General features: G+C 40.2%; 1 protein-coding gene across 13 annotated transcripts in view; it reads right to left on the bottom strand.

Moving 5' to 3' along the window:
* EZH2 (enhancer of zeste 2 polycomb repressive complex 2 subunit) overlaps nt 1-27,171 on the bottom strand; it is a 67,005-nt gene that overhangs the window by 20,488 nt on the left and 19,346 nt on the right. For 2 of the 13 annotated variants that reach the window (XM_064575800.1, XM_064575812.1), the window contains exons 1-8: nt 19,183-19,306; nt 18,448-18,576; nt 9,355-9,533; nt 5,864-5,980; nt 2,710-2,830; nt 1,752-1,892; nt 717-819; nt 34-212 (exon numbers count right to left, since the gene is read on the bottom strand). In XM_064575800.1, coding sequence (XP_064431870.1) covers nt 34-212; nt 717-819; nt 1,752-1,892; nt 2,710-2,830; nt 5,864-5,980; nt 9,355-9,533; nt 18,448-18,517 — 910 coding nt within the window. In that variant the 5' untranslated portion in view covers nt 18,518-18,576; nt 19,183-19,306. Of the gene's footprint in view, nt 1-33; nt 213-716; nt 820-1,751; nt 1,893-2,709; nt 2,831-5,863; nt 5,981-9,354; nt 9,534-18,447; nt 18,577-19,182; nt 19,307-23,713; nt 24,506-27,171 lie in introns of those variants that run through there. The other 11 variants (XM_064575802.1, XM_064575803.1, XM_064575807.1 and 8 more) reach the window with 11 other exon arrangements.

Here is a 27,171-nt window from a genome sequence, read left to right as displayed (position 1 = left end):
ACTCCACAACAAAGATAGAAAATGAAAACGTACAATAACTGCACTTACGATGTAGGAAGCAGTCATATTTAAAACATCGCCTACAGAAAAGTGTATGAAATGAATGCAGGCTTTGCTCCCTCTGAACAGATTTAGCATTTGGTCCGTCTATGTTCGGGGTACATTCAGGAGGAAGGGCGCCCGGGAGCTGCTGTTCGGTGAGCTCTTTATACCTAACATTAACCAAGAAAAACGCAAGTGAAGCTAGAGCAAAAACTTCCTCTCTGAAAATACAGTTTCTAAACGGTGCCGTGTATTCTTTGTGATGTTCATCTTGCCCAAACACACAAGGAAAGCTCTCACCCATGACAATCTTTATTTAGATGAAGAGCCAATTAAAAATTTTGCATGGTGTATCAAACATCAAGTTCACGGGCAGGATTCGGATCATGAAAAGTGTTACTATATTAATTAAAATAAACTTCAATGACACTAACGTCTCTGCAAGTGTCCAGGGAAATTCTCCTCTCCACGTACGACCGTCAATGACGTCGTGTGTTCACGGCGCCTACGGTAACTGTCCTGAGCAGAGCGCCCCAGACACAGGGTTGAGAACCCTGCCGCAGTCAACAGAGGCGGCCCAGGGGCGCATCAGCTACATCAGTTCCGTTTCCGATAAACCCAAACGCTGAGCTGCACACCCTACATGCAAGGCTGCCTCAAAAGAAAACTCTTACTTTTCCTTTAGTTCTTCTGCTGTGCCCTTGTCTGGAAACATTGAGGAAATGGCTTCAAAAATTTTGTCAGAAGGAAATTTCCGAGGTGGGTGGCTTTCTTTATCTAAACGGGAAAATATGAAAGGGAAAAAAGATGAAAGCAAGCAAGTTTTCAGTCCTTCCTTCTCTCCACGCAACTACATCTAACAAAGCCGATTTCCTAAGAAATTACCAACTCTGTGTCTCACTTATTTCTGACGTACGTCACATGTATCCAGGGAGTGCTGGTGAGCCAAACAAAAAAGTCAAGATCAAATATGGAAAGTCTTAGGCCCACCGGGAGGCAGAAGACCCAGGTTCTAATCCCGGATCTGCTACTGACTGGGTCTGTGACCTTGACTGGCCACTATCCACTGGGGTCTGTTTCTTCACTGTAAAACCAAGGAGAGGAAGCACGTGATCACGGCCTGTTACATAACCATTACACTTCTGTCAGATTGAGGTTTTTCCCCACATTCTTCTATGCTGTTTAATAATGTGCTCTGCCAAGTCTCCACCAGCTACGGGCTCTGGCCGATAAGCCACCACTAGCAAAGGGGTTAAAAGCATGGGCTCTCGAGTCAGTCAGAAGGGTTACCATCCTAGTGTTCTGGGTTCTGTTTCTTCCCAAGAGTGTAACCCTAAGTTCCTTAACTGCACTAAGCCAGGCTCTTCAACTATAAAATAGATCTGACTGATGCTAACAGAAACCTTGTGGAGCACAGACGGCGACGGGCCCATTCACTTATACGTAGTCAATGATCAACAGGTTATATTATGATGATTATGATGATTACCCAGCAAAATCCCAAAAACAGAACCAGTTCTTTTGTTAGCCAAAGGAAATAAAGACGCCCAAGTGAGGATGAAATGTTACAAAAGATATTCTCATTTTTTATTCTATTACTATCGATACGATATTTCAGAAAAGAGAAAGAAGGAATTAATACGTTTGTACTTTATTAGTTTTTGAAAAATGCTGTCGTGGCTACACACAAACCTAATAAACAGACATACCATCTCTGTTCTCCTCTAGATCTTTCTGTTTTTCTTCTCTTTCATCAGGATCATCTCCATCATCATCATCATCATCATCATTGTACTGACCAAGAGCATTCACCAACTCCACAAAAATTTCATCATTTATAAACCCACATTCTGAAATTCATCAAGTCAAATATCAGATATACACAGAGGAAAGTGGTGATGACAAAAGTTTACATATGCCTTTTCTAACCTGGAAGAAACAGCCAGGGCCTATTAATGAGCACTAGAACATCAAGGTTAAAATGAGGCGGGAGATCATTTTCAAGACTGGCCTGAGGCAAAGTTAGAAAGACTTTATCTTCAACACCTGTCACTTTCTCTTTAATTACAGCGTCGCCCGTAAGTTTCCAGTGCCCGCTGCTCGAACCTAATTCACTAGAAACTAACTGTGGCCTCAGCCTCCTCCCAACAGCGCTTCCCAAGAGAAGGGACAGTGATGATGTTACACAAGCCACCATGCTGCCGCACACCTTGTCGGGGTCTCTGGGACAGGAAACACAGAAGCCACGGACGCAGTGGCTGAAGTGCAGGTCCTGTGGCAGCTAAGTAGGGCGTCCTTCTGAGCACAGGGCCTTCTGGGGCCCATGCGTCACAGGGCAGGGCCCTGACCCTAATCTTACTGTGAAGGAATCTTAAAATCTACAAACATCCAAACAACTCTATTTAATTTACATGTTACTGGCATTATAATGTGTTATAACCAACTATGCATCATTTTCAAATAGCAAAAATGAATTCTTCAATTTAAAAGTAGTTACGGAAAACATTAAAATGTTTAGGCTTGAAAACAGGCCCAGGCCAGTTCCAGCAAAAAACTTACTTTTGATGTTAAAAAAAAAAAAATCTTTTTCATACCTATGCTTAAAAAATTCAAAGTATCTCTCAATTCTTTGGCACTTTTTTCCAAGAGAATAAATACAGGGCTCACCTCTATCCCCATGTACTTTTCCATCATAATTTTTTATTAGTTCTTCAATGAAAGTCCCATCCTGGTCTAAAACTTCATCCCCCATGTAAGGAATATTATGTAAAACAGTTTCATCTTCCACCTAAAAATAAAAAATACATTTTAAAAGCAGGCTTATCCTAAATATCAAAATATTTTTTAAATCAATGTAATATAAAATACTATTTTTTTCCTAGGTAGATGTCTCTACCCAGTTCTCCAGACCTAAACTAAATAGACAGCAAACTCTAAAATATAAAGACCCCTCCCACCAATAAGAATTATCTCAGAAATCAAACTGTTTCTAGGGGAAAAAATTAAGAAAAAATACCCTATTCACCTAATCTAACATGTCATTAATCATTTAAACTTACCATTATTTTATCCACCTCAAGAAAGGAAAAAGTATTGCGTATTACCACATGAACCAATCAATTTCAAGACACACCCAGTGTCTTAGAATTGATGAAATATAGTTTATCGAAACCACTTAAAACAGCCGTACAATAGAATGTAATAAGGATTTCTAAACTTCACCTGATGGTCTAGCTCTTCAGAGACCTTCAATCTAATAAAAATCTAGGGGTTGTAAAATAGAGTATTGTAAAGCTTATGCCAAACAGATCTGCTCTTATACATAAAATAAGAACATTCTACAATTACATACAGTATTTCAATGCTGAGAGGAACAAGATGCCTATCCAAATTGATCACGCTAAGCAAGATGAGATACGAGTTTATGAAGGTTTGGAAGACAATAGGGGAAAAAGAAGGCGCTACCTTAGCAGGGAGAGCCAATCCAAGAAAAGTTCAGGAGAAGGGAGAACTTAAGAACACAAGGGACTGGAAGCAGACATGCATGGGAGGGAGAGACTCTTCAATGAAGGATAAAAAAGACAGGAATGCTAGATCAAGACTAGAGAGTTCTGAAGCCCATATTTAAAGAGAATAAAGTGAGGACAGGTCTGTCTTTTGGTTAAAGAGAGAATTTTAGAAGGATAATTCTGATAAACAGAGTGGCCTGGCTAAGAGGAGAGGACATGGCAGCTGCAGCCAGTGTAGGAGCCTCAGGTGGGGAGCACGCGCGACAGCGAAGAATACACCAGGAAAAGGCCACGAGACACACAGGGGACCATCACATAAGAGCAGGCGGGAAAAACGAAGACAAGGAGAAAATCTCAACTAATCCCCAGATAACAAATTTAGGACAACTGCAAAGTTCAGAAAGACAACAAAATCTTAGACAAACAGGGAAAAGGGAAACTGGGAGAGAAAGTACACAAGGGATATAAAATTAAAATTTTAATGCACTGATCTATCCAGAACCAAACTTACATACAACTAAAGAGTCCAGTTTGCACCACATCTCACTTTCACTAATACCATTTAAACTAGGAGTGTTAATTTTTTTGGATAAAAGCCAAAATTAAGTCACAATTGGCTATTCTGTCTTCCTAACTATATCATGTAAGCTTTGCTCCCCAAAACATATCCTAACCATAATAAAGATAGTGACCAGCAGGGGCGCCTGGGTGGCTCAGTTGGTTAAGCGACTGCCTTCGGCCCAGGTCATGATCCTGGAGTCCCTGGATCGAGTCCCGCATCGGGCTCCCTGCTCGGCAGGGAGCCTGCTTCTCCCTCTGACCCTCCCCCCTCTCATGTGCTCTCTCTCTCTCATTCTGTCTCAAATAAATAAATAAAATCTTTAAAAAAAAAAAAAAAAAAAGATAGTGACCAGCAAAACCCATGGGTAATTCTAAATAATACTGACAACTTTAAATACTATATCCTTTCAGAATTTTAGTCTACAAAAATAATGAAATCTCCCATAAGCTCTTGCAATATAATTCTTAAACTAAATGTTTTTGCACGAAGTCTTGAATACACGAGGCAATTACAGAAGAGCATCTGAAGTTTATCTTTAATCTCCCACTGTAAAATCTTTAAGTTACTAAAGACATTAGAAACATCTTTTAAGGGGCGCCTGGGTGGCTCAGTAGGTAAAACGTCTGTCTTCGGCTCAGGTCATGATCTCAGGGTCTTGGGATCGAATCCTGTGTTGGGCTCCCTGCTCAGCGGGGAGTCAGCTTCTCCCTCTCCGCCTGAACCTCCCCACTCGTGGTCTCTCTCTCTCTCTCTCAAATAAATAAAATCTTTTAAGAAAGAAACATCTTTAAAAAAAAAAATCTAGGGGGCACCTGGGTGGCTCAGTCGTTAAGCGTCTGCCTTCGGCTCAGGTCATGATTCCAGGGTCCTGGGATCGAGTCCCTCATCGGGCTCCCTCCCACTCCCCCTGCTTGTGTTCCTGCTCTCGCTATCTCTCTCTCTGTCAAATAAGTAAATAAAATCTTAAAAAAAAAAAAAAAAACCTAGGCTGGCTCAATTGGTCGAGCACATGACTACTGATCTCAGGGTTGTGAGTTCAAGCCCCATGCTGGGCGTGGAGCCTACTTAAAAAAAAAAAAAAAAAATCTAGTAAGCAATTCTCTAAAGTACGCTCACCAAGGACTTCTATCAACATTTTTACTTATTTTACATATCAATAATAAAACTGTGTATTTTTTACTTAACACAGGCCAAGAATGCACACTCAAATTTCTCTCGTTTTATCTTCCTTCATCCTACCTCTATAAAGAATTAAATACCAGCATTTCATTACAAAAGCTATTGGGCCAGTGTTATCTGTGGAAATATGATGAAGTTTGTGTTTTATAAGCCCTTAGAATATTTCATAATGTACATTATCATTTAATAACATGCTGCCTAAAACCTTTTCAGTAAAAAGTTCTCAATTAACAAAACCTCTAAATCAACTGAAATTACAGAATACTGACCGACCTTTTCAAGCATAAGAACTATAAGCTTCATCTTTTAAACATATTTTTAATCCCAGGTAGGATTTCTGCTTAACACTTTTCCTTTAGAGAATACTTTAACTAGGAAAGAATAGAAAAAGAGCAACACCACAAAGGCTTATGAAAATATATATATCGGTTAAAAAAAAAAAAATCACTGAGTGTTATCATTTCGGTAACGTTTTTTACTTATATTATTCTTGATTCACCTTGACAAGAAAATTGTGTTTTATTTAAAATAAGTGATTATCAAGTAAGCAGATGACACATGAGTTACATACCATAAAATTCTGCTGTAGGGGAGACCAAGAATACATTATGGGTACTGAAGCAACAGCATTCAGAGTCTTTAATGGGATGACTTGTGTTGGAAAATCCAAGTCACTGGTCACTGAACACTAGAACAGAAAAAATAAAATTGACTCATAAGAATTAAAGGACAACCTTAAGCTGTCAACATATTATAAAGGGACACTGCCCACTTAGATAATTTTGAAAAGGAAATTCCTTAACCTAATGACACAACAAGGTACCTAAAAACCATGAGGGATTCTCTCCTTCTTACTTTCTTTTACTTAGGGTGAAAAAAATGCTTCAGATTTTGCGAATTTTCAAAAGCTTCCAAGAACCCTTCCCATACTTACCAGTATCAATCAGAATCAAAAACAGCATTTGCTAGTCTCGGGTTAACTCACTATAAATTTCCTAGCTCGATGCTTAATTTTTTTACATCTCAACCACATGGAATAATATTATATATACCAAATATGCCTCTTAAATCTCGCTTAGTAAGAATATGGAAACTGTTAGGTTCACCTTTCTTATCTTTATCTCTCCTTTTAAAAAACCCAAGCATCATTTGCTGATATTACCAGATGATAAACAAAGATGAAGGGTAGTAACAGATCTGAGTTTCAATCACAACAAAAGAAGTTCATATCCACTCTGCAAAAGTATAATCTCTAAATTAATAATAATAGCTAATATTATTAAGCACTTTCTATGTGTGAGGCACTATTTTAAACACATTACATGTCTTACCATATTTTGTCCCCATGACAACACCTGTAAGATGAGGACTAATTCTTAGCCCCCATTTTACAGGTGAGAAAAACTCAGGTGAAAAAAAGGTAAGTAACTGGCCCAAAGTCATACATGAGACAGGGCTAGAATTTAAACCCAGAAAGAAAGTCTGACTCTGGAGCCTCTGCTCTTGCCCACTACACAAACGGCCACAATACCGTATCTCTAGAATGTTTAAGTGCATCTACTCTCTTGAAATACCGTATTTCATCCAACCCGTGATGACCTCAATTTCAAGGCATTCCATTACTTTCTGTATCAGTGAGAAAATAATGTTGCCAGTTAAACTGTAACATAATGTGCTCTTATCACAGCAATTCTAAAGATGCATTCCAGCTTCAGATGTTAAAATGTTCAAAATTTTGCATCTTTGATTCTATGAAATACGGTAAAAATCTGTGCCCAAATGACCACAGCACTTTCTATCCTATCTAGGAATCCAGCTTTTCTTAAAGAGGACCATTACCTAATTATCAGGCTTCCAAGAACCTTCTCAAAAATACCCTTGGACATATATTCCTAATCTACAATCAGTGAAAATAGAGCAAAAAGAAGAATTGAAGGAGTAAAATGAAACAAAAAATCATATATATAAACACGCATATTTATTAAATGTTTAATTTTTATTTGAGAGGTCTCAAAAATAGCAGGACTAGATTTGGTGAAATTACAGTGAGAATCTCTGGCTTACAGGCCACACCTGGCCCTCAGTGTCTCATCAGGCCAGGGGGATAATCTTGCAATGGTCACAGTCACTGCAGCACAAAATAGTTCCTTCCTGGTGGAAGTGAAGGTTTAAAGGTAAGAGTTGTTAGAAAGAACTGTGACAGTGATTAATCCATTAATTTGCTTTCCAAAAGGGTCAAGATAAAGATACTACTACTAGAAAGCTCATAGCTCAAGTAAACGAGAAGGTATGAACAGTTCACTAATACTCCAGAGCCACCATCCCTCCCTATTCGGCGCTCTGGTCTCTGATACAGTTCTTCATCCATCCGTCCAATAACCCAATCATAATAGCAGTTAACATTTATTGAGCACGTACTATGTTGCAGGCACTGTGCTAAGTGCTTTGGATAGTCATCTTAGCCACTGCTCCTCTCGGCCTCCAGCGTCACAACCTCACAAATGAGGAGACTGAGGCTCACGGAAGTTAAATAACTTGCCTAGTCAGAAAGGTAGAAAGTTACCAAGCCAGGATGGAAGCCTAAGTCTGACTCCAACACCCACGCGCCTCCTCTCTGTGCTGCCCTCCTGCCCTCGAGATGCTCGCAGGGTCAGAGACCAAGCACAACTGTGCCCGGGCTGCCACCTGCCGGAGACGCCCTCTCCCCCAGGCCCTCCTCTTAGTCCTCTTACTACCAAGTCACCTCAGCTCCTCCCTACCTAACTGCCTAACTGTGGGGCCAGGGCCAGGAGTGCTCCTAATTACTGAATCAAGTATTACACACTGTCCGGGAATTTTAAGTTCAAAGTAATTATAATTTCTTACCAAAAAAATTAGAGTTTTGGGGTTTTGTTTTACAGTTGGAGGGAAGTAAATTAATACTGTGGCTTTAATTCTGAAGATTAGCCTCCTTTAGAGCTTGTGGGGGTGAGGGCAGCATGTTGCCTCTCCAACTCTAACTTACCCACCTGCTTAACATCTGAACCCAAGGTCATACTTAAGGCAAGACAGCTTAATATTCCATTCAACTACCAAACAGGAGGGACTTTGCTTCATCTGTTTGCTCTAAGGATGTAGAAAATGCTCTGAATCTACTGAATGAGGTCCGCTGATTTTTCCCCTCAACAGAAAGAACTTAGAGAAGCACAAAAATAAGATAGCAAAGGCTGCAGCACTAGGTACCACCTCCAACCCTGCACCTCCGTCAGATCCCATCATCTCAACCCTGAGCCTATGAGAGTCACCAAGGGACCAGAAATCAGCTCTCTGAGGGCAAAAGCAGCTGAGACAGTGTGGTTTTACTTCTCTGTCTCACAATTATACTCAGCACAGTGTCTCAAAAAAGAGTAGGCACTCAAAAAATGTTTCTGGAATGAACAGACTGCATTTGCTGATTTTGCCTAATGGAGATTTCACTCCAATTTCTCTTTAAGCTAAGAGAGCACCTACTTAGAAAATCGCAGGCCTATACCCACCTCATTATCTATATAGTATCTCTAGAAACCTAACCCATTCCTTAACTATTAACCTTAACTAATAACCATATTCCTTTCATTTATGAAATAATATTCAAATGCAAAAGCATTTGTTGGTAAAACAAGTTTGGGAATTCTTATTTATTGACTTAACAGGAAAATTACTCAAAAAATTCCAGTTACTTACCAGTAACTTTTTTTTCTTTGAAAATGTATCATCCTTGACAGTTTATGTAATTAAGTCTCATATCATTCAGAATACTGAAAAAGGTTTTGATCTCATGGGTCTCCAAAGCATTTTACCTGATCGGTCAAGTGTCCTGGACTCAGGAACTCACTAGGAGACCTACATCAACAAACAGAATTCTCCAATTCTCGTTCTTACTTGAGGATCACACAAGGAAGTTATTATAGGTGATTCATCATCAATGGTAAAGAAGGAAAAAAAAAAAAAAAAAACTCTATTAGTTATCAAGGATGCTACATTTTCAGAGAAACACAGCTTACTGGTAAGTGACCGGGTTCCTCTGAGGATGGATAGACTTACATCAACCAGCTGGTACAATAGGCGACTGTGTGGCTGGACCACTGGGAGCTGGAGAGGGAAGTCAAGCCAAAAATAGTAGTTGTAGGAGTACACAACCAAACTGAGACTCTTGGCAGAAGGCTGGTTCCAAGTAAAAACTGTGTTATGGAAAATCGTAGAGGGAAGAGCAGGTGAATGGCCTGCAGGGAAGGGAAAGAAATTAAGACACCCTACTATGTGCCAAGCACTGTGCTAGAGATTTTACCAAAGTTAACTTCTTTAAAATCCACCACTACCCTATGAGGTCGATATGACTCCCCATTTTACAGTGGGACATCCCAAAGGAAAATAGCCATGGCTATCTGGTCTCTGAACAATCTTTAACATCAGAAGTGTGAAGTCCAACTTCCGTATAGTGGGGGGAAAAAAATACAGTCAGTTAGCCAAGTTAAAAATATTCTTGGATACTAGTTGATCCATTTAATTCATGCCAGAGACACAACGAACTGTTGATATTGTCTAATATCCTTCAGCCTTTCCAAGTAAAAACAATACGGAACCATCTGACATCTAAGGGGGTAAGGCATCAACTGCCACCCGAACTCTAGAGAAAAGCAGAGGATCATTTCTGAAACTGCCTCTATTCTTCAAAATCACAGCACAGAAAAGATAACACACCCAAATCTTAAGCTAGCCCTTCTGGTGAAAATGATAGTGTGTATAATTTAATTTCAGACTGCTTTTATGCAAAGAAGTCCTAAAGAAAAAAACTGGAATGAGTAAATACCAACTTTGGATCAAAAGAAGCTAGACAGAATGAGTCCCTAACCAGGTCTCGGAGGCTGATCAGGAGAAGGGGGGAGTACAAGACACGAGAGGTTCCAGTGGCAGAGGGTCAGAAATAAGCACCGGGAAGAAAAATTCCTCATCAAATCTTGACACAGACATATTCATACAAGCAGCTAATCAAGGGTGCTAGGGCTAAGGAATCAAAGAGTGGCTCATAACCAGATTGTAAATTATGTCCACTTTTGTTGTCAAATATGTTATAGAGCCATCCCGGATTGGCGGAAGAACCTCTCTACCTGCAACATAGGGCTCTTGCTTCTGAGTTCACTTAAGCATTACAGAAAGATAGCATCCTCTAGGTGTCAGTTCTTATACTTCTTTTCAGAAGAAAAGCGCAAGCGCGCGCGCGCACACACGCATTTAACATAGAACACAGAACATTTGCAATGCAATTTCAGGAAGTTTAGACCCTTAAAACTCTTCCCTGAATCCTAATTTGAAAAGCCTAATCCCGAATGAAAGCAACCATAAATATATCAACCTAGTTAATCCTATTAAAACCCAATGCACAGGGAAAACCCAACGCAGTCTGGGGGCAGAAGGGGCTGTATTAAATCAGTCCCCATAATCTGCAGTTTTGCTACAAACTCCAGTTTTGCTGAAGTAACTGGAAACCAGAAACTGAACAATAGCCAATACGTACGTTTTGGTAAAACTACAGAACATCCAAAAGGCACATGAAGCAGCTAACCGGAGCTGTGCAAACTCAAATACCGAATTCAAGAACAGTCCTATGAGTGGGAAATAAGATAATATCTGTCCCTTAAAAAAAAAAAAAAAAAAAAAACAAACCACACACACTAAGAAATGGCACACCGAGTACTACTGAAGCCCCTGGTTTCCAAAAATCACAGCAGCACGCTCGTTCTGAAGCTTCCAGGAGTGGATGTGGGGCTGAAAGCTACGGGGCAGCAAGCAGCAAAGTACTGTGGAGAGGGCCAACACTGGCACCAGGCCATGGCCGCTGAGGAGAAGCACGAAGTCCGAGCTCAGGGGTTAGATCTGCTCAGAGGGTAGATCAGGGACCACCAATCAGGTCAGCCAAGCCTGCTGATTTTTGCAATAAAGATTTATAACTGCTTTTTGATTGTTCACTGACTATTTACTAAGTAGTGTTGCAACAATAGAAAGCTAAATAGAAAAATACTAAAAACCAAATCCCCATTGTTTATACCAAAGGAAATTCCCGGTAAGTGAAAACAACTAAACAGAAAGATGGAGAGGTAATTTATATAATCTTTACATTCTAAGCCTTTAGAAACACAGAAATCAAAAGAAATTCTAATTTGACTATATAAACATTTAAAACTTCTATAAATCAAAATATACCAGAAATAACATCAAAATGTGGGGGGGGGGGGGGAGGCGGGGGAAATCTGTAAAACATGATTTAAAAAGGAGTATTTAATAAATATACAAAAGTCCTTAAAAACCCTAAGAAACAGTCCAACTTAATTTTAACAGATCCAACACCCTAACAGCCAATTATGAAATATAAACAAACAACAGAAACTTAACCTCATTGAATAAGTAATAAAAAGCAAACAAACTAGTAACTTTTTACCTATCACACTGACAAAGATCCAGAAGACTGATATTATGCATTGGGAACAGAGACAGACAGACACTACTATAAACAGGTGGTGGGGTATAGATGGAAAATCTTTTCAGGGAACACCGTGGTGACAGCCATAGAAATTTAAATATGCATATCCTCTTGACCAAGTTATTTTACTTCTAGGAACTCCTCCTACAAAATTACTCAAAGATACAAAGATGTAGATGAAGGGTACTGACCAAAATACTAACTGCAGAAGTAAAAAAATAGAAACCTAAATGTTCATCTATTAAGAACAGGGCAGTAGTATATTCAAGTATCAAACACTGCATTCTTAGAGACTGAGGACCTGGAAAGACATTGTAGAGTGATGGCCCAAAATGCAGAGGGTGGGGAGATGGGCAAAATGGGGGAGGACAGTGAGACAGTTTCCAGTTAGGGAATGACTAAGTCACAGGAATAGAAGGCACAGCAGGGGCACCTGGGTGGCTCAGTTGGTTGAGCAGCCGACTCTTGGTTTCGGCTCAGGTCATGATCTTAGGGTCATGATCTCAGGGTCGAGGGCTCAAGCCCCTTTGACCTCTGCACTCAACAGGGAATATTCTTGAGATTCTCTCTGCCCCTCCCCCCGCACGCTCTCTTGCTCCCAACGTGCTCTCTAATAAATAAACTAATTAAAAAAAAAATAAAAGGCACAGCCTAGGGAACATTACCAATTGTACGGGTACAGTGTACGGTGACAGATGGTGGCCACACTGGTGGTGAGCACAGCATGAGGTGCAGAGAAGTTGAATCACTATGTCCTACACCTGAAACTAATGTAACAGGGTGTGTAAACTATACTCAAAAAAAAAAAAAAAAATTGGGGGTGGGGGCACCTGGATGGCTCAGTTGGTTGAGCGACTGCCTTCGGCTCAGGTCATGATCCTGGAGTCCCGGGATCGAGTTCTGCATCCGGCTCCCTGCTCAGCAGGGACATCTGCTTCTCCCCGTGACCCTCCCCCCTCTTGAATGTGCTCCCTCTCTCAAATAAATAAATAAAATCTTTAAAAAAAAAAAATTTTTTTTTTAAGTGATGGCCCAAATTGGCAGGCACATTTTATCTGGGCAGTAACCTTTTCAAATACAATATATTTTATTATTACTAATATGTTATATGTAGAAAAAGAGATGAGAAAGATTAAAAATCACAGAGGTTGGACTACAGGAACTTCTGCCTTCTGTTTCATGTACTTCAGTGTAATCTGAATTCTCAAGAGTCATTCTGCAGTGGCCTTTCGTCAGAAAGAACGACTGAAGTTTCATTAACCCGACAGATATTCACATGACCTCGTATAAAACTGCCTCAATCAATACAAGGTAGCTCATGAAATCTGTCCAACCCTCCCAAAATGGTACTCCAATAATATTCTTTTATGAAATCTATTAAGATAAAGCAGAATCCTAAGCAGTAGATTTAAGTCAATCCATGTTATCCCAGAAGTTCTAGGTCTAGTAAAATTTTATTTCTTCAGAGCAATAAACAATTTAACAAAGCAGGCTAGACAAGCATTTCTTCTGCTTCAATCTGTTCTTAGAAGTAGCTGTCAAGGGCGCCTGGGTGGCTCAGTTGGTTAAGCGACTGCCTTCGGCTCAGGTCATGATCCTGGAGTCCCACGATGGAGTCCCGCATCCGGCTCCCTGCTCGGCAGGGAGTCTGCTTCTCCCTCTGACCCTCCCTCCCTCATGCTCTCTCTCTCTCATTCTCTCTCTCTCAAATAAATAAATAAAATCTTTAAAAAAAAAAAAAAGAAGTAGCTGTCAAAATTTGGTTTTGCATTTTGGGAAAAGAACTGATCTTTGTAGATCAGTGATCTTTGATCTTGATCAATGATCTTGATCTTTGTAGTCAGTTAAATAGCTGACTATGTGTGTATATAAAACACCAACTATATACACAATGTTCTAGAAGAAAAACAGCAAATTGAAAGCAACTTCTGCTGGTTTATTAGGTGCACAAAATAAACACCTGACATCTGTGAAAAATTCACTTTCCGAATGTCAGATACAGAATGTGAAAAATTCACTTTCCGAATGTCAGATACAGAATCTTAAGTTAAACTTAGACATTAAGTATATGATATATATTTAATATGACAGTGATATATAAATGCAAACATCATAAGTGACCTTTCTTTTTTTAAAATGACCTCTTGGAATAGCATAAATCATTTACATTAGTTCCTTTCAAAAAAAAAAGGAAATCCTCCTTTACGGTCATGTAAGAATCGTTCCATCTATTTCAGCCTAAGGAAAGCCAGAGAGGAAGCTAAGGCTACAGTGATCTGAAAAGTTGTATGGGTGGGAAGGACTGGCAGAGTTACCACAGGACTCAACTCTCCAAATAAATACCAATAAAAGGCTAAAGAAAGGCAGAGAGCTACAGTAAGCAACTTGGAAACTAGTTCCTTGAGGCACCAAGAAAGGATGGCTGTGTTCAGACTAAGAACCATCCATCTATTTCTAAGACATGAGAAAAATGACCTTGCTCCCTGCCGTATTTGCTCAAATGGCTCATGAGAACCTAGACCTACTGGTTCTACAATCCTGAAATTTACAAAGGAAAGAAAGCATGTTACTATATTGAAAGTTGAGAGAGTGTACTTAAGAGCACTAAATTATATACTGGGTACACTATGTATCATTTTTTCTTTGTAAATAGTAACAAAAATTTCTATTTACAATTAACTGAGGAAAGTGCATTACCAGTCAATAAATAATGCAATCAAGTGTTTACATGTAAATGAGACAATGTTAGCCTTCTCCTTCAATAAAAATAGTAAGTCCAAACTGCAAACATATAACTTACATTGTTATTTTGATAGAAAACTCTCCACCACCCCCACAAAAAATTTGCAAATATCAAACGATAGATCATGAACTCATAGTCATTTCAAGTATTACTAGGAGGATCAAACCTGTATGTATTAAAAATGTTTTACTTCTTCATAAATGCGAGCACTATGATGTCTTTCTAATGATCCTGCTGTGTTAGGCATCCTGAAGAAGCCCCACATGTAAATATACACTAAAAATTCTATTTTCATTAGTAAACAAGACACAAAATTCCTACAAGAACATAAATTCTCCTAGGAATCTACAAATGCATACTGGCAGGATATTTTTAAATTACTAAACCAATCATACCACTTGCCCAGAAGACAGACATAATTTGAGCAAGCCTCTCTTTCAGTCATAATACACACAGGTAATAAAAATCTTGGTATGAAGATCAATGAAAATAAGCGCCATTTGGTTTTTAGCAAGAAATGGACAAATGTACAAAAAGAAATGCACTCATAAGAACTACAAGAGTTAACTCCTAAACCAGTTTCTTCATTAAAACTAGAAAAACAGACACACTGAAGAACAGGACTACCGATGCGAAGACTTAGAGAAGATCAAGTTTTTTACTGGTAAGACAAAGTAACAAAAGTCAACTAGAAGCAATGGTTTTTTGGGGTTTTGTTTTGTTTTGAAGTAATGGTTTTTAAAAACAGCCACATACTCTTATCAATAAGGTATGCATCCCTTGGTCTGTGCTCATCATTTAGTGACATTTTTAAGGTGACTCCTCCTTAAAGAGATTAACTAAAGAGTAAAGGAAATAAATGTAAAACATACCGCCACTGTCTTCAAGAATTCAGGAGTATTTTTAAAAAGAAAAATATTGACACATTCTGTATAAAAATTGTATGAGCAACACTGATTAGGTTCTGTAACCTCAACACCAAAAAATAAGTACCCACAAGTATCTTAGAAATACATATTAAGAAAACACTATACTGAAGACGGGGTCTCTAAGTTCAAGTGCAGGGCTCCTTGATCTGAAGTCAGCGTCTACAGTGGCCACTTCGTTAGATCAGGGAGTGTGACCTTTGTCAGACGTTCTTCACTAAAATAACCTAGATAAAAACCAGTCATTTTAAAACTGAGCACATCTACTTTACACGCACAGAAGGGATTAAAGTAGAAGACTTGAGTGAAAAACTGAAAACTGTCGTTGAACAGTCCTCATGCCGCAAAGGATTTAAACTGAAGACAGCACTTACAAAGGATCGGCTTATAAAAATAAGCAGTTAATTAAAACAATGTTATAACAGCACTTCCCAATGTTGAAAGCCACAGACTTTAGGTGTTTGGACCAACACTGCAGTCTGAACTTCTGCCAAGCCTATTACTAGGAAAGTCTTTGCAAAAACACACTAACTTTTATTTATCCTCCTGCTTCTGACCTACTTCAGACTCCAACTTTTAAAGCATATAAAAGAAATTGACATACAGCCGGGAATGCTCAAACTGAAGAAAAATAAAACGGGATACAGTCTCATCTACAAAATAAGGAGATTAGACAGAGATCATTAAAGTCCTTTTCAGTCCTAAAATTTTATTATTTTTATTGTGAGAACACCAAAAAGCTTATCACAAACTGCATAAACGTTCAGCTTCCAAAAGTCAGTGATAATGGTTTTAAAGGGGGTTGGGGGTAGGGGAAGTAAAAGATGAATCATTTGAAGCAGAATCAGCTATCAAGAGTAGCTCAAAAACTAACAGCCTTGACCAGGTCAGAGTTCCATGCAACAAAAACTGAGTTCCTGAGGCAGGGGGTGATTGCCGTCCTTTCCTCCTATTTTGTGAAAATGATTTTTCTCAATCTGCATGGGGTACTAAGTTTAGAAAACAATTCTGTTTTATTACATTTCTTCTTACTATTTCTCACATAAAGTCACGTTAAAAATTAGATATCTTTACATTTATCTCCATTTGACAAAACTAAAAGCAAAATTCAAGTAGTACTCATTTGAATGAACTGTCCTTAAAATTGTATTATGAACAACTCAAGTTTATGTACATAAACAATGAACTGTACTCATTCCCTAATGTGTCTGAGCAAAGTGTGCTCTTCTGGGCATCAGATCACTGGAGCAAGCAAACTGACTAGTCTTCCAAGGCCCAGTGTCCTCGTCCAGGGGGAGAAAAAGGCCTAATACAACTATCACAAAGATTAAAGGAGGTTCATGTGTGCAGAGTACCCAGCACATTGCCAGAAATCATTATTGCTGTGAACTTTTACTTATAAGTATAAGATGGGCTTTCAGTAGCATTTTGAGAGTCGAAATGGGGGGCAAAAAGTAAGTATTCCATGGGTGCCTACTTACTTCTCCACATCCCTAAGATCTATCCTTCCGGGGAGAACAAACAAGGTTTCTTTTTCCTTTACCCTCAAAATTTCCAAAAGGTCACCAGACAAAACTTTCCAAAGAATTACTTAGAAGCCCCATCCTTCTCCCTTTTGAGAACATTCTGACTTGCGCAGAAACGAATCCTTCACCCTTGTGTATTAATAAAGTCATTTACCTCTACCAGGTAGGCCTGACCTGTCCCAGACGGTACAGAAGGTGTCAGCAGCATAGAATACATATTTACACAACTGCAAGCCCAAGCTTTAAAGAGCTGTCACCTGACAAAATGAATAAATGACTAAGAATCATTCCAAGTCATGTGTCACCACCAAGACCACCAGAGCATGATCACAGTCATCACAGGACCAAGCTACTGTGACAGGACTGACAAGTCCGAGGCCAGCGTGTCTCATGTGCTAGCCAATTACTGCTTATTACAATTTTTTGTGAAGTATCACATCCTCACTGAAAACGTATTTTAGAATAGATCCCACTGTCTAGATGCTTCCTGTGTTTAGACACTCAGAGAAACAACCATCCACTGTGTGGTATGATGTACACTCCGAATCACTTCCTTCCTTCTTCTTGTTTGGGTGCCCTTTCCACCAGCATCCCACCTCCTACGTCGTGTTTTCCTGTATAGACAGGGACTTACACTGCAGTGCTTTACCCAAAACCCTACTGATCAGTTCGATACGTTTTTCAGATTCTGCCATTTTCTTTCTTTCTTTTTTTTTTTTAACAGGCTCCACGGGGGGGGGGGGGGGGGGGCTTGAACTCACAACCCTGACTGAGATCAAGACCTGAGCTGAGATCAAGAGTCAGACACTTAACCAACTGAGCCATCCAGGTGCCCCAGGCTTCTGCCATTTTCTTTTCATTTTACTGCCACTGTGTTTTATGTGTCTTTTAATTATAAAACCTGCCATACATTTATTGCCTTCTTTTGAAAATAGGATTAAGATCTATCACCTTCCTTCAGAAAATACTATAGAAAAGGACTTCTGATCTCTCAACATTGAATTTAAAAATTCTTAGAGAGCCTTAGAATTTGAACAAAACGTTCAAATAATAAAAAACTTTCATAGTCCATGAACATGAATGAAAAGGAAACATTTCTTATAGCATAGCTAATTTATATTAAGGGGCAGAAAAAAAACTGAGTCAGAAAGCCTTGCTCTAAACAGTGATCTGATGAGGCCGTTAAAGAGCATTTAACTTAACAGTTTTTTTTAATCAACAATCCTATAAAAATCTACACACCTACCTGGTAACAGTGAAAATATATGCTAAACACTACAGCTCTCGTATAGGAGTAACTAGTAGGTTACCTAAGGCAGCCACTCATAGTTGCACATGAAAAAGAAAGAACAATAAAAAGATGGACATCCTGAGGTAAATGACTTCCTATCAATAACCAACCAACATTGCAACAGCAAAAACCAGAATGCACTGATAATTACTACAGTGCGTGAGTTAACCAACCTCCCTGGTCCCGCGCAATGAGCTCACAGAAGTCAGGATGTGCACAGGCTGTATCCTTCGCTGCTTCCATTCTTGGTTTAAGATTTCCGTTCTTTCCAAAATTTTCTGACGATTGGAACTAAACATACTCTTTAAAAAAATGAAGGAGAGGAGAAGAGAAATTGTTCATTGTTAGAAAATTCATAGTATCTCTAACGTAGGTTAAAATCTAGTGATTTCTCAAAAATAACAGGAGCATTCCTTCACACACATACAGATTTTACACTAAACTCTAGTTTCCCACATTCGAATAACACAAAAGCACCACACGGATTATTTTATTAAGAGTGGGCGGGGACCAGAAAATCATTCCATCCTTTCTTTGTTAACATCATATAAAAACAAAATCACAATGACTTTAGAAACATAAAACCCTGAAACACATCCCTTTATATTTGGGTCCCCAATCTGCATGTGCAACACAAAGGATACACTAAAAAGATAGTGATTTCAAAGCAGAGTGACTAGCCATTAGATTACAATCTTTCCATTCTCGTTCCCGTGCCTGGGACCGTCTTTAGGTTAATTAAGACAGATCAAGGCCCTGGGTTTCCCAGCCTTCATTTATCTTACTACAAATATGACCTTGGCTGAAATCGGACTTATCTTGCAAATTGAAACTTATCTTGGGGGGGGGGGGGGGGACGATCCTTAACCTTAACCATGGGTGCGCTCCACAGAAGATAAAAGCTGTACCTTCACTTCGTCAGCCCGCCTGAACCGCTTGAGCTGCCGCAGTCGCATGTACTCTGATTTTACACGCTTGCGCCAACAAACCGGTCCCTTCTCAGATTTCTTCCCAGTCTGGCCCATGATTATTCTAAAAGCAATGGTTTCATATTAAAATCACTAATCTAACCAGCCTGAATATGATCACTTGTGCTTTCATCCCCAGCAAACTAACAATCAACAAAAGAAACAGTACATGATGCCAGGGACACGTGCGAGAAGAGTGCTCACTCGGGCTGCAGGGTTACATCCGTAAAACAGTTCGTTCACCGTCTAAGTTTTGATTGAATACAACTTTTAAAAGATATTTTTATTGACAAAGGCTCTCCACTCCTAAAAAGCAGCCGTCTTACGGAAATGTGATCCCATTAGAGAAAGGAAGCATACTACAACAAGCTAGTTTTTAGTCTATGAGATCCACACTTCTGGAGGGAAAAAAAATGTAGACACGTTACTCTAAGTTTTTCATCATTAAGTCAGCAGGTACAGGCATAAATGAATAACATAACTGAAAAAGAGAAATGTGAAAAAGAAAAATGTACATGCAGCAATAAAGTAAAAAATATATAGTACAACGTATAACAAATGTACAAATGAAAGCGGTCCCCTGAAACACACTTGTAACCATGCTTCTCGCCATCAACACTGAGAAGTCTGTATTTCTGCCTCTTGTACACCTTTACTCACATGAGGGGTTTCTCGGCTAGCAAACCAGAAATGCAGCAAGTGCCAAGTAAATTCTTCAGCCTTATCTTCAGTTGCAGGCTCTAGGAACCAATTATGTTTAAATGTGGGGACAGCCCATAGTCCCCCAGGTGCCTAAGTCATCCGACAGAGTAGTCCCCATTTTAAGTCTAAACAAGTGTCCTCTTCTAGAACATCTGCTTCTCAAAGTATTAAAATCACACTTGTGCCTTCAAAAGATTAGGACATTTCTCTGTCAGACAGTGCAAAGGTGGTGCCACATTAGGGATGTTTGCTTTCATTTATCTACAAACAAAGGAAAGCCAGAATTTTTTAAATAAAAGGGAAGGGGGAGATTGACATTCTGGAAAGAGCCACTGAGCAGCAGAGGGGGTTAGACAGGGCTGCAGTAGTCTTTGCACAAGAGAGGAGGGTAGCTTCTCCCACCTCCCACCACACTGGTGATGAGGAAAGTAAAGGAATTCAAGAGTCACTTAAGAGAAAACTTGGTGATGACTTAAATATGGGAGTGGATGGTGTTCTGGCTTGAATAGCCAGTAACTAAGCAGGGATTCATTTACCTGTCCACATAAAACCCTCGGGCACAGAGAAATCACCTAAGGAGACAAGATTTAGAGAAAACAGGCCGGAGGTCAGTGGGTAACTTTCTGTCAGAATACCCACCCACCAATGACAAAGAAAGCAGCCTCGTGGATTACTCAGGCTGAAAGGGGGGCGAGATAAGCACAGGATAACCGACTACTAGGAACCCGGCCCTGAATATACAAAGATAAATGACACAGAACTTGCCCTCGTGGAGCTTAGGTCCCACCCAACAAGCTGAAGAGAAGAAAATACAGTATGAGACATACAGGAAAAAGTCCTCAGGAGGGAGTGGCAGGAAAGGTGACAACTCAACCTTCAAAGTTGAGCTGGATTTCCAAAGGTCAAGAAAGAACAGAAGGGACCCTAAGGTATAAGCAGGGAACAGCTGGATATGGGGCTCTGCCAAGGTAACAAAGATGGACACCAAACTAGTGAAGACCCCAAATTACAAGCACTGAGGGAATGAGAAGAATGAAGAGATTTCAGAACTTGAGCTAAGTCAGTTGGATGAGGCCACAGAGATAACTGAGAAGGTTCCAAGCGTGACCTTGCCTTTGGGAGCAAAGGCAGACCCAGAAAGCCTGGACTCAGGAAGATGACCCCATCTTTGAGGCAAAGTACAAGTGAGGATGACAGAAGATGGTGAGGTAGGCCAAAAAGACACCGAAGTCAGGAAAAAAATGGGCTTTATTTAAGAAATAACTGGTAATCGTTTGCTTTCATATCTGCTAGTTAAGAGATGAGCTCAAGTAAGTCTATACAAATTATTTTCAGACCTGTAGCACTTCAAAGGCCTAGGAACTAGAAGGGAAAGCCATCAGATAAAAAGGGATTATCCTGCTTCATTAGCTCCCAGACTAACCCACAACTAGTCCATCCCCAGCCTTGACAAATTCTCGGTCCTGTGCAGGTGATGCCCCTGCACCTGACGGAACTTGGGAGCAGGGTCCTGGCACTAACTTGCCCCCAGCGTGCGGTACCCGGGGGTACCATAGTTCATTTCTTTAAGGTGCACATCTGCGCTGGTGAAGAGAGAGCGTTACATCAGTTAGCATTCCGTGTTTTCATACTAGAACCTCCCTGTGGAAGAGTGTGGAGTCCCTTCCATGGTGTTCCTACCATTAGTAACAACGTCTCTGATGAAGTATGTCACAACAAAAGTCTCTCTGACCAAAAGTATTAATTGTACAAGTTGCAAGATAAGAACACAACATTTCAAAATTGATTCTGGAATCAACCTCTCTGTAAGATGGCATGTATGGCAAGATTTCCATGTTTAGAAATTTCACACAGCTCTTCCAAATAAAGAAGTATATAAGTGAAGGTGTTACGCTACAGGATGATCTGGTAACTATGCACAATAGAGAGAAATAAGAAAAATTAGGGTAGGGGCGCCTGGGTGGCTCAGTTGGTTAAGCGGCTGCCTTTGGCTCAAGTCATGATCCTGGAGTCCCGGGATCGAGTCCCATATCGGGCTCCTGCTTGGCGGAGAGTCTGCTTCTCCCTCTGACCCCCCCCTTCTCATACTCTAATAAAAATCTTTTAAAAAGAAAAGAAAAATTATGGTAATTCACCTATGGGAATTATCCAAATACAAGGATCATGACCTCTGAATAACAATCTAAGAAATAAATCTAAAAGTGTGCAGACTGTTCTTTGAACCCATAGGGATAAACAGGCTAGTCGACTAAAAAAGTAATGAAATTTAAGGTACCATTTAGAATAATGTTTTACAATAAATCCCCTCCCACTATCATAGCATTTACAACATATTAAAATCATATTTTCATGTTTTTCACTCCAGTTCATCCCCACTGGAAGTTCTTCAGTAGCAAGAACCGTTCTTATTCATTTTAAAATCTCAGAGCCTGGCTGTGTGCCTGGCAAATACATTATTTTTTTGAGAGAGAGAGAAAGAGAGCACGCTCGTGCGTGCGCACACAAGCGGGGGGAGGGGCAGAGAGAGAGGGAGAAATAGGCTCCCCACTGAGCAGGATCTCAGGACCCTGAGATCATGACCTGAGCCAAAGGCTTAACCAACGAGGAGCCACCCAGGCGCCCCTGGCAAATATATTTTAAAACAAACAAAAACAAAACACGTCTACTAACATACACCAATGGTGAACTGCTCACAAAGTCTAGGTGTGCCACAAGGTATGAAAAGGAAGGGTGGGAACTCCCAGGCGTGGGCAAGGAAAATGAGGGAAATGTACCCCACCACCAAGAAACCGCCAAGGAGATGAGTCTCAGGACAATTCAGACCCCACGGTCAAGAGATCCTGAATATAAAACCTGGAGCTTCTGTAATTTCTTTTTACTAAGGAAGTACTACAGGGATGACATCAATACCTCCAAGTTGGTTGCAAACACCAAACACACAGAATCACCTAGTTCTAAGCATGCAGTAAGCCTCCAAACGTCAGCCAGCCCCTCACCCTTCCCAATGAATGACAGCCTCGAACGAGGTCTTCTGACTCTGCTTTCCACCATACCACAACCCAGTAAGTATTATGTTCCAAACATTCATATACTGGCAGAAAGAAACCCGTATTAAAATAACGTGCCATTAAATGGATGAGGATTGGGGTGCTGGGTGGCTTAATCAGTTAAACGTCAGACTCTTGGTTTCGGCGCAGGTCATGATCTCATCATCATGGGATCGGGCCCCGCGTCTGGCTCTGAGTGTGGAGCCAGCTTCAGATTCTCTCTCCCTCTCTGTCCTGCTCTCTCTATCAAATAAATAAATAAAATACTTAAAAATAAATAAATTTTAAAAATGGATGAGGATTTGTAAATACGTCCAATTTTTAGATTTCTCATTCAAAAGACTTGTTTAGTTTCATAAGTAAAATGGCACTAGTAGGATTTTTGTCCAGGATATGAAAAGGACTTCTCTTATTCAAAACAGAGTATAGCTCTAGTCGTTAAAACAAGACTCTACCCATATACAGTAAAACTAAAACAACAGGTTTTAATTAAAAAGACAAACCAGATTATGGCAGGAAACCATCAAAACCTTCATACAATGCAGTAAAACCTTACAGAATAACATAAATATAGTTTACATAAAATTAAGGAAAATTACATAGTCTACAGTCTATTTTATGAATCAAACCAAGCTCTAATAGCCTGCACACCATGCCCTTGTAAGTCAGCTTTGCCCCACCAGCAGACATGGTGTCGTCTGTGCCACCCCGCATCAGCTCACCTTCTCTGGAAACTTCCCACCAACCCTCCTCTGAGGACTACATGGCACCAGGGCCACCGCTCCCTGCCGACAGTCACCAGTACACACTGGATACATGACCAGACTGGTCTGGTCACAGGAAAAATCTCAGGAGGCTCCCTGCAAAGTGAGGACAAGAATGCTCACTCTTTTCCACTTAGATTCAAACCTGGATATACATTGCCCAAACAATTGCTGGAATCCAACTCACAAACATGAGAAGAGCCTGCAAAAACCAGTCAATAACAGCAAAAGAAAAAACACCCAAAGCCAAGAAATGGACTCTAATCACCTCCCGAGCCCTGAACCAGGCATGCTTTGCCAAACCCAACTCCAGAATTTCAGTTACGAGCCAAGAAAATCCTTTTTTTTTTTTTTTCTTAAACCAGTCTGGATTAGGTGTTCTTGTCACGTGAAATACAGAGGGGTCTGAGATGCATTCTTGGTATTGGGATTACATGTACAACAATGCCTGAAGTAAGAGAGATGTGCTCTGGCGACCACCTCCTCAGAGGGACCAGTTACAATAGGGTGGCTCTGCTTCCTGCACACCTGGTAAGGAGCCCCGCCCTCTCGGGTTTCGACAGCCCCAGTCTTGTGCCAGGACACAAGTCTCCACCCCTTAAGGGACCAGGACACAAAGCCCAAGAATCAGCTTTCTTCTCTCGCAGGTCCAACCAGTGAAGGGTCTTTACCTGAGGTGGCATCCTTGCCCCTCCCTACTGAGTGACCAATGACAAAAAATTAAAAAAAAAAAGTTCCCGGGCGCCTGGGTGGCTCAGTTGGTTGGGCGACTGCCTTCGGCTCGGGTCATGATCCTGGAGTCCCCGGATCAAGTCCCGCATCGGGCTCCCTGCTCGGCGGGGAGTCTGCTTCTCCTTCTGACCCTCCCCCCTCTCATGTGCTCTCTCTCTCAAATAAATAAATAAAATCTTTAAAAAAAAAAAAGTTCCCTAGGCATTTTCAGTTCCTCTGATGCCTTTCTTTAAAGGTTCTTCATTCCTAAATGATTTGCTGAATCAAGGCACTGGCCATTTTTTTAGTCTTGCTGGGTTCTGTTTCTACTTAAGAAAACTAAGTAATAAACTAGATGTACTACTCAGCCTCCCTAACTAAATTAATAGCATTACCTCTGACTCTTTACTATCAGACTCAGTAAGGTCAAATCCAAACCTACCAAAATTTAAGTAATACGACTGCAATAGTCTTGATGTCCTTCCCTAACTAAGACGTCTTTTTACTTCCCAGTGAGACTGCCATCAAATTGCCGACTCTGAAAAACTGCCAGTCTTCAACAGTGTTTGTTTCAAATGCTTTGGCGGTAGCTGTTCGTCTCATTTAATAATTGCATTTTTTAATTTTTTTTAAGTTGAGCTCTGTGCCCAACATGGGGCTCAAACTCATGACCCCTAGATCAAATCTCATGCTCTACCAACTCAGCCAGCCAGGCACCCCAATTCTTTAAAAATTTATTTATTTTAGAGAGAGAGGGAGTGAGAAAAAGAATCCTCAAGCAGACTACCCACTGAACCCTGAGCACGGAGCCCGATGGGGGCAGGGCTCAATCCCAGGACCCTGAGATCATGACCTGAGCCAAAATCAAGAGCTGGTCCCTTAAACAACTGAGCCACCCAGGTGCCCCTCATTTATTTTTTAAGTTAAAATCCACTGCTTTAAAAAAAAAACAAAAAATAAATTAACAGTAATTAAGATTTGTAGGTAAGGAAGAAAAAATATAAAGAGAATTTAGAGAGACATATAAATGTTACCCTTGGTAAAAGATAAAAATTAATTACCTTCATGGAACACTACATCTAAATCTAATGATGTAATGTATGGGGATTAACAAAAAAAAAAAAAACTTAAAAAAAAATTAATTACCTGAGAAGCAGATCTTATGCCGAAGGGGAAATAAAGACAACGTGGCCTGTGAAAAGGAAGACAGAGTGAGGGGTCCAGTGGCCCAGCCCTTCCGCACTGCGCTAGGGGTCGCCTCAGGCCATCACTCAAGGGTTAGGTATGTATGGATTCTGAGGCCGGGCTATGTTCTAGCTCAGCCAAAGCTGTAACAATTTGAGTAGCAAAGTCGCAATGTTACTGTGTTATAACCGATTACCAAAATAAGTATCCATGAGTCCATGATATGAATAAGTGATTAACAAGTAAATGGAGGAAGAAGGGACAAATCTTCCTTACAGGGAATTCCAAATAGTAGTAACACATGTATCCTTCTCTAACCTGGGAGGTCGAACTCAGGTCCCTTCCCCGTGAGCAGGGGCTGGACTCAGTCACTCATTTCCACAGCAGAGTGTGGTGTGGGAAACAGTAATATCCCAGCAGAGAAGCCTGGAAGGCACCACCCTCACCCCAAACGATTATGGATAAAAGATCAGGGACAAGCCATGTTGCCATCGTGTACCCCCTCAACGTGATGTGATAAGAAGGACATTTCACCTTTGTGGTATTCTTCCCCAAAACCTCATAACCCATAACCTCAGTCTTAGCGCACAAAAACATCAGATAAACCCAAACTGAAGGACATTTCTACAAAATACCTGACCAGTATTCCTCAAAACTATCAAGAGATCATGAAAACAATGAGAGGCCTGAAGAACCATCACAGATCTGAAGGCCTAAGGAGATAACTAAATGCTGTGTGGCGCCCTGGCCTGGATCCTGGGACAGAAAAAGGGTATCAGTGGAAAAACTGGTAAAATCCAAATAAAGTCTCCAGTTTAATTAATAGTAACATATTGACATATCAAACGTTTCTACGTTTGATAAATGTACCAGGGTTACAGAAATCTAAACTTATTCCGAAATAAAGTTTAAAAGAAAAAAGAGAGAGGGAATTAAATTATACAACAACCCAATGTAAAAACATTCACTTTTAAAATGACATCCACTGTGCTCGCTTCGGCAGCACATATAAAATGACATCCACTTTTGGGGCACCTGGCTGGTTCCACTGGTGGAAGCATGTGACTCCCAATCTCAGGGTTATAAGTTTGGGCCCCAAGTTGAGTGTAGAGATTACTTAAAAACAAAATCTTTAATTTAAATAAATACATTTAAATAAATAAATTTTAAAAATGACATCCACTTTTGAAAATTATCAACAGAACAAAACCACATAAAAAATGTGATATAAAATGTTAAACAGGAGGAAAAAAAAAAACAAAAAAAAATGCACCAATGATTAGAACTATTTAAAAACAGTTGGTTAAGTTGGAACAGTTGGTTAAGCAGTTCTTGGTTTCCGCTCAGGTCGTGACCTCAGGGTCGTGAGACTGAGCCCCAAGTCGGGCTCCACACTCAGCCTAGAGTCTGCTTAAGGCTCCCTCTCCCCCTACCCCTCCCCGTCCCAGCACGTGTACTTGCTCTCTCTAAAATAAATAAATAAATCTTTTTAAAAAGGTTAAAAACAGGTAGTAATTACG

Source organism: Mirounga angustirostris, unplaced genomic scaffold (genome assembly GCF_029215605.1).
Source record: "Mirounga angustirostris isolate CCGP_5_RB_7025 unplaced genomic scaffold, mMirAng1.0.hap1 SCAF_12, whole genome shotgun sequence".
Taxonomy (NCBI): Eukaryota; Metazoa; Chordata; class Mammalia; order Carnivora; family Phocidae; genus Mirounga; species Mirounga angustirostris.
The sequence above is the reverse complement of the archived record's forward strand: the minus strand, read 5'-3'. Positions and strand labels throughout refer to the sequence as shown.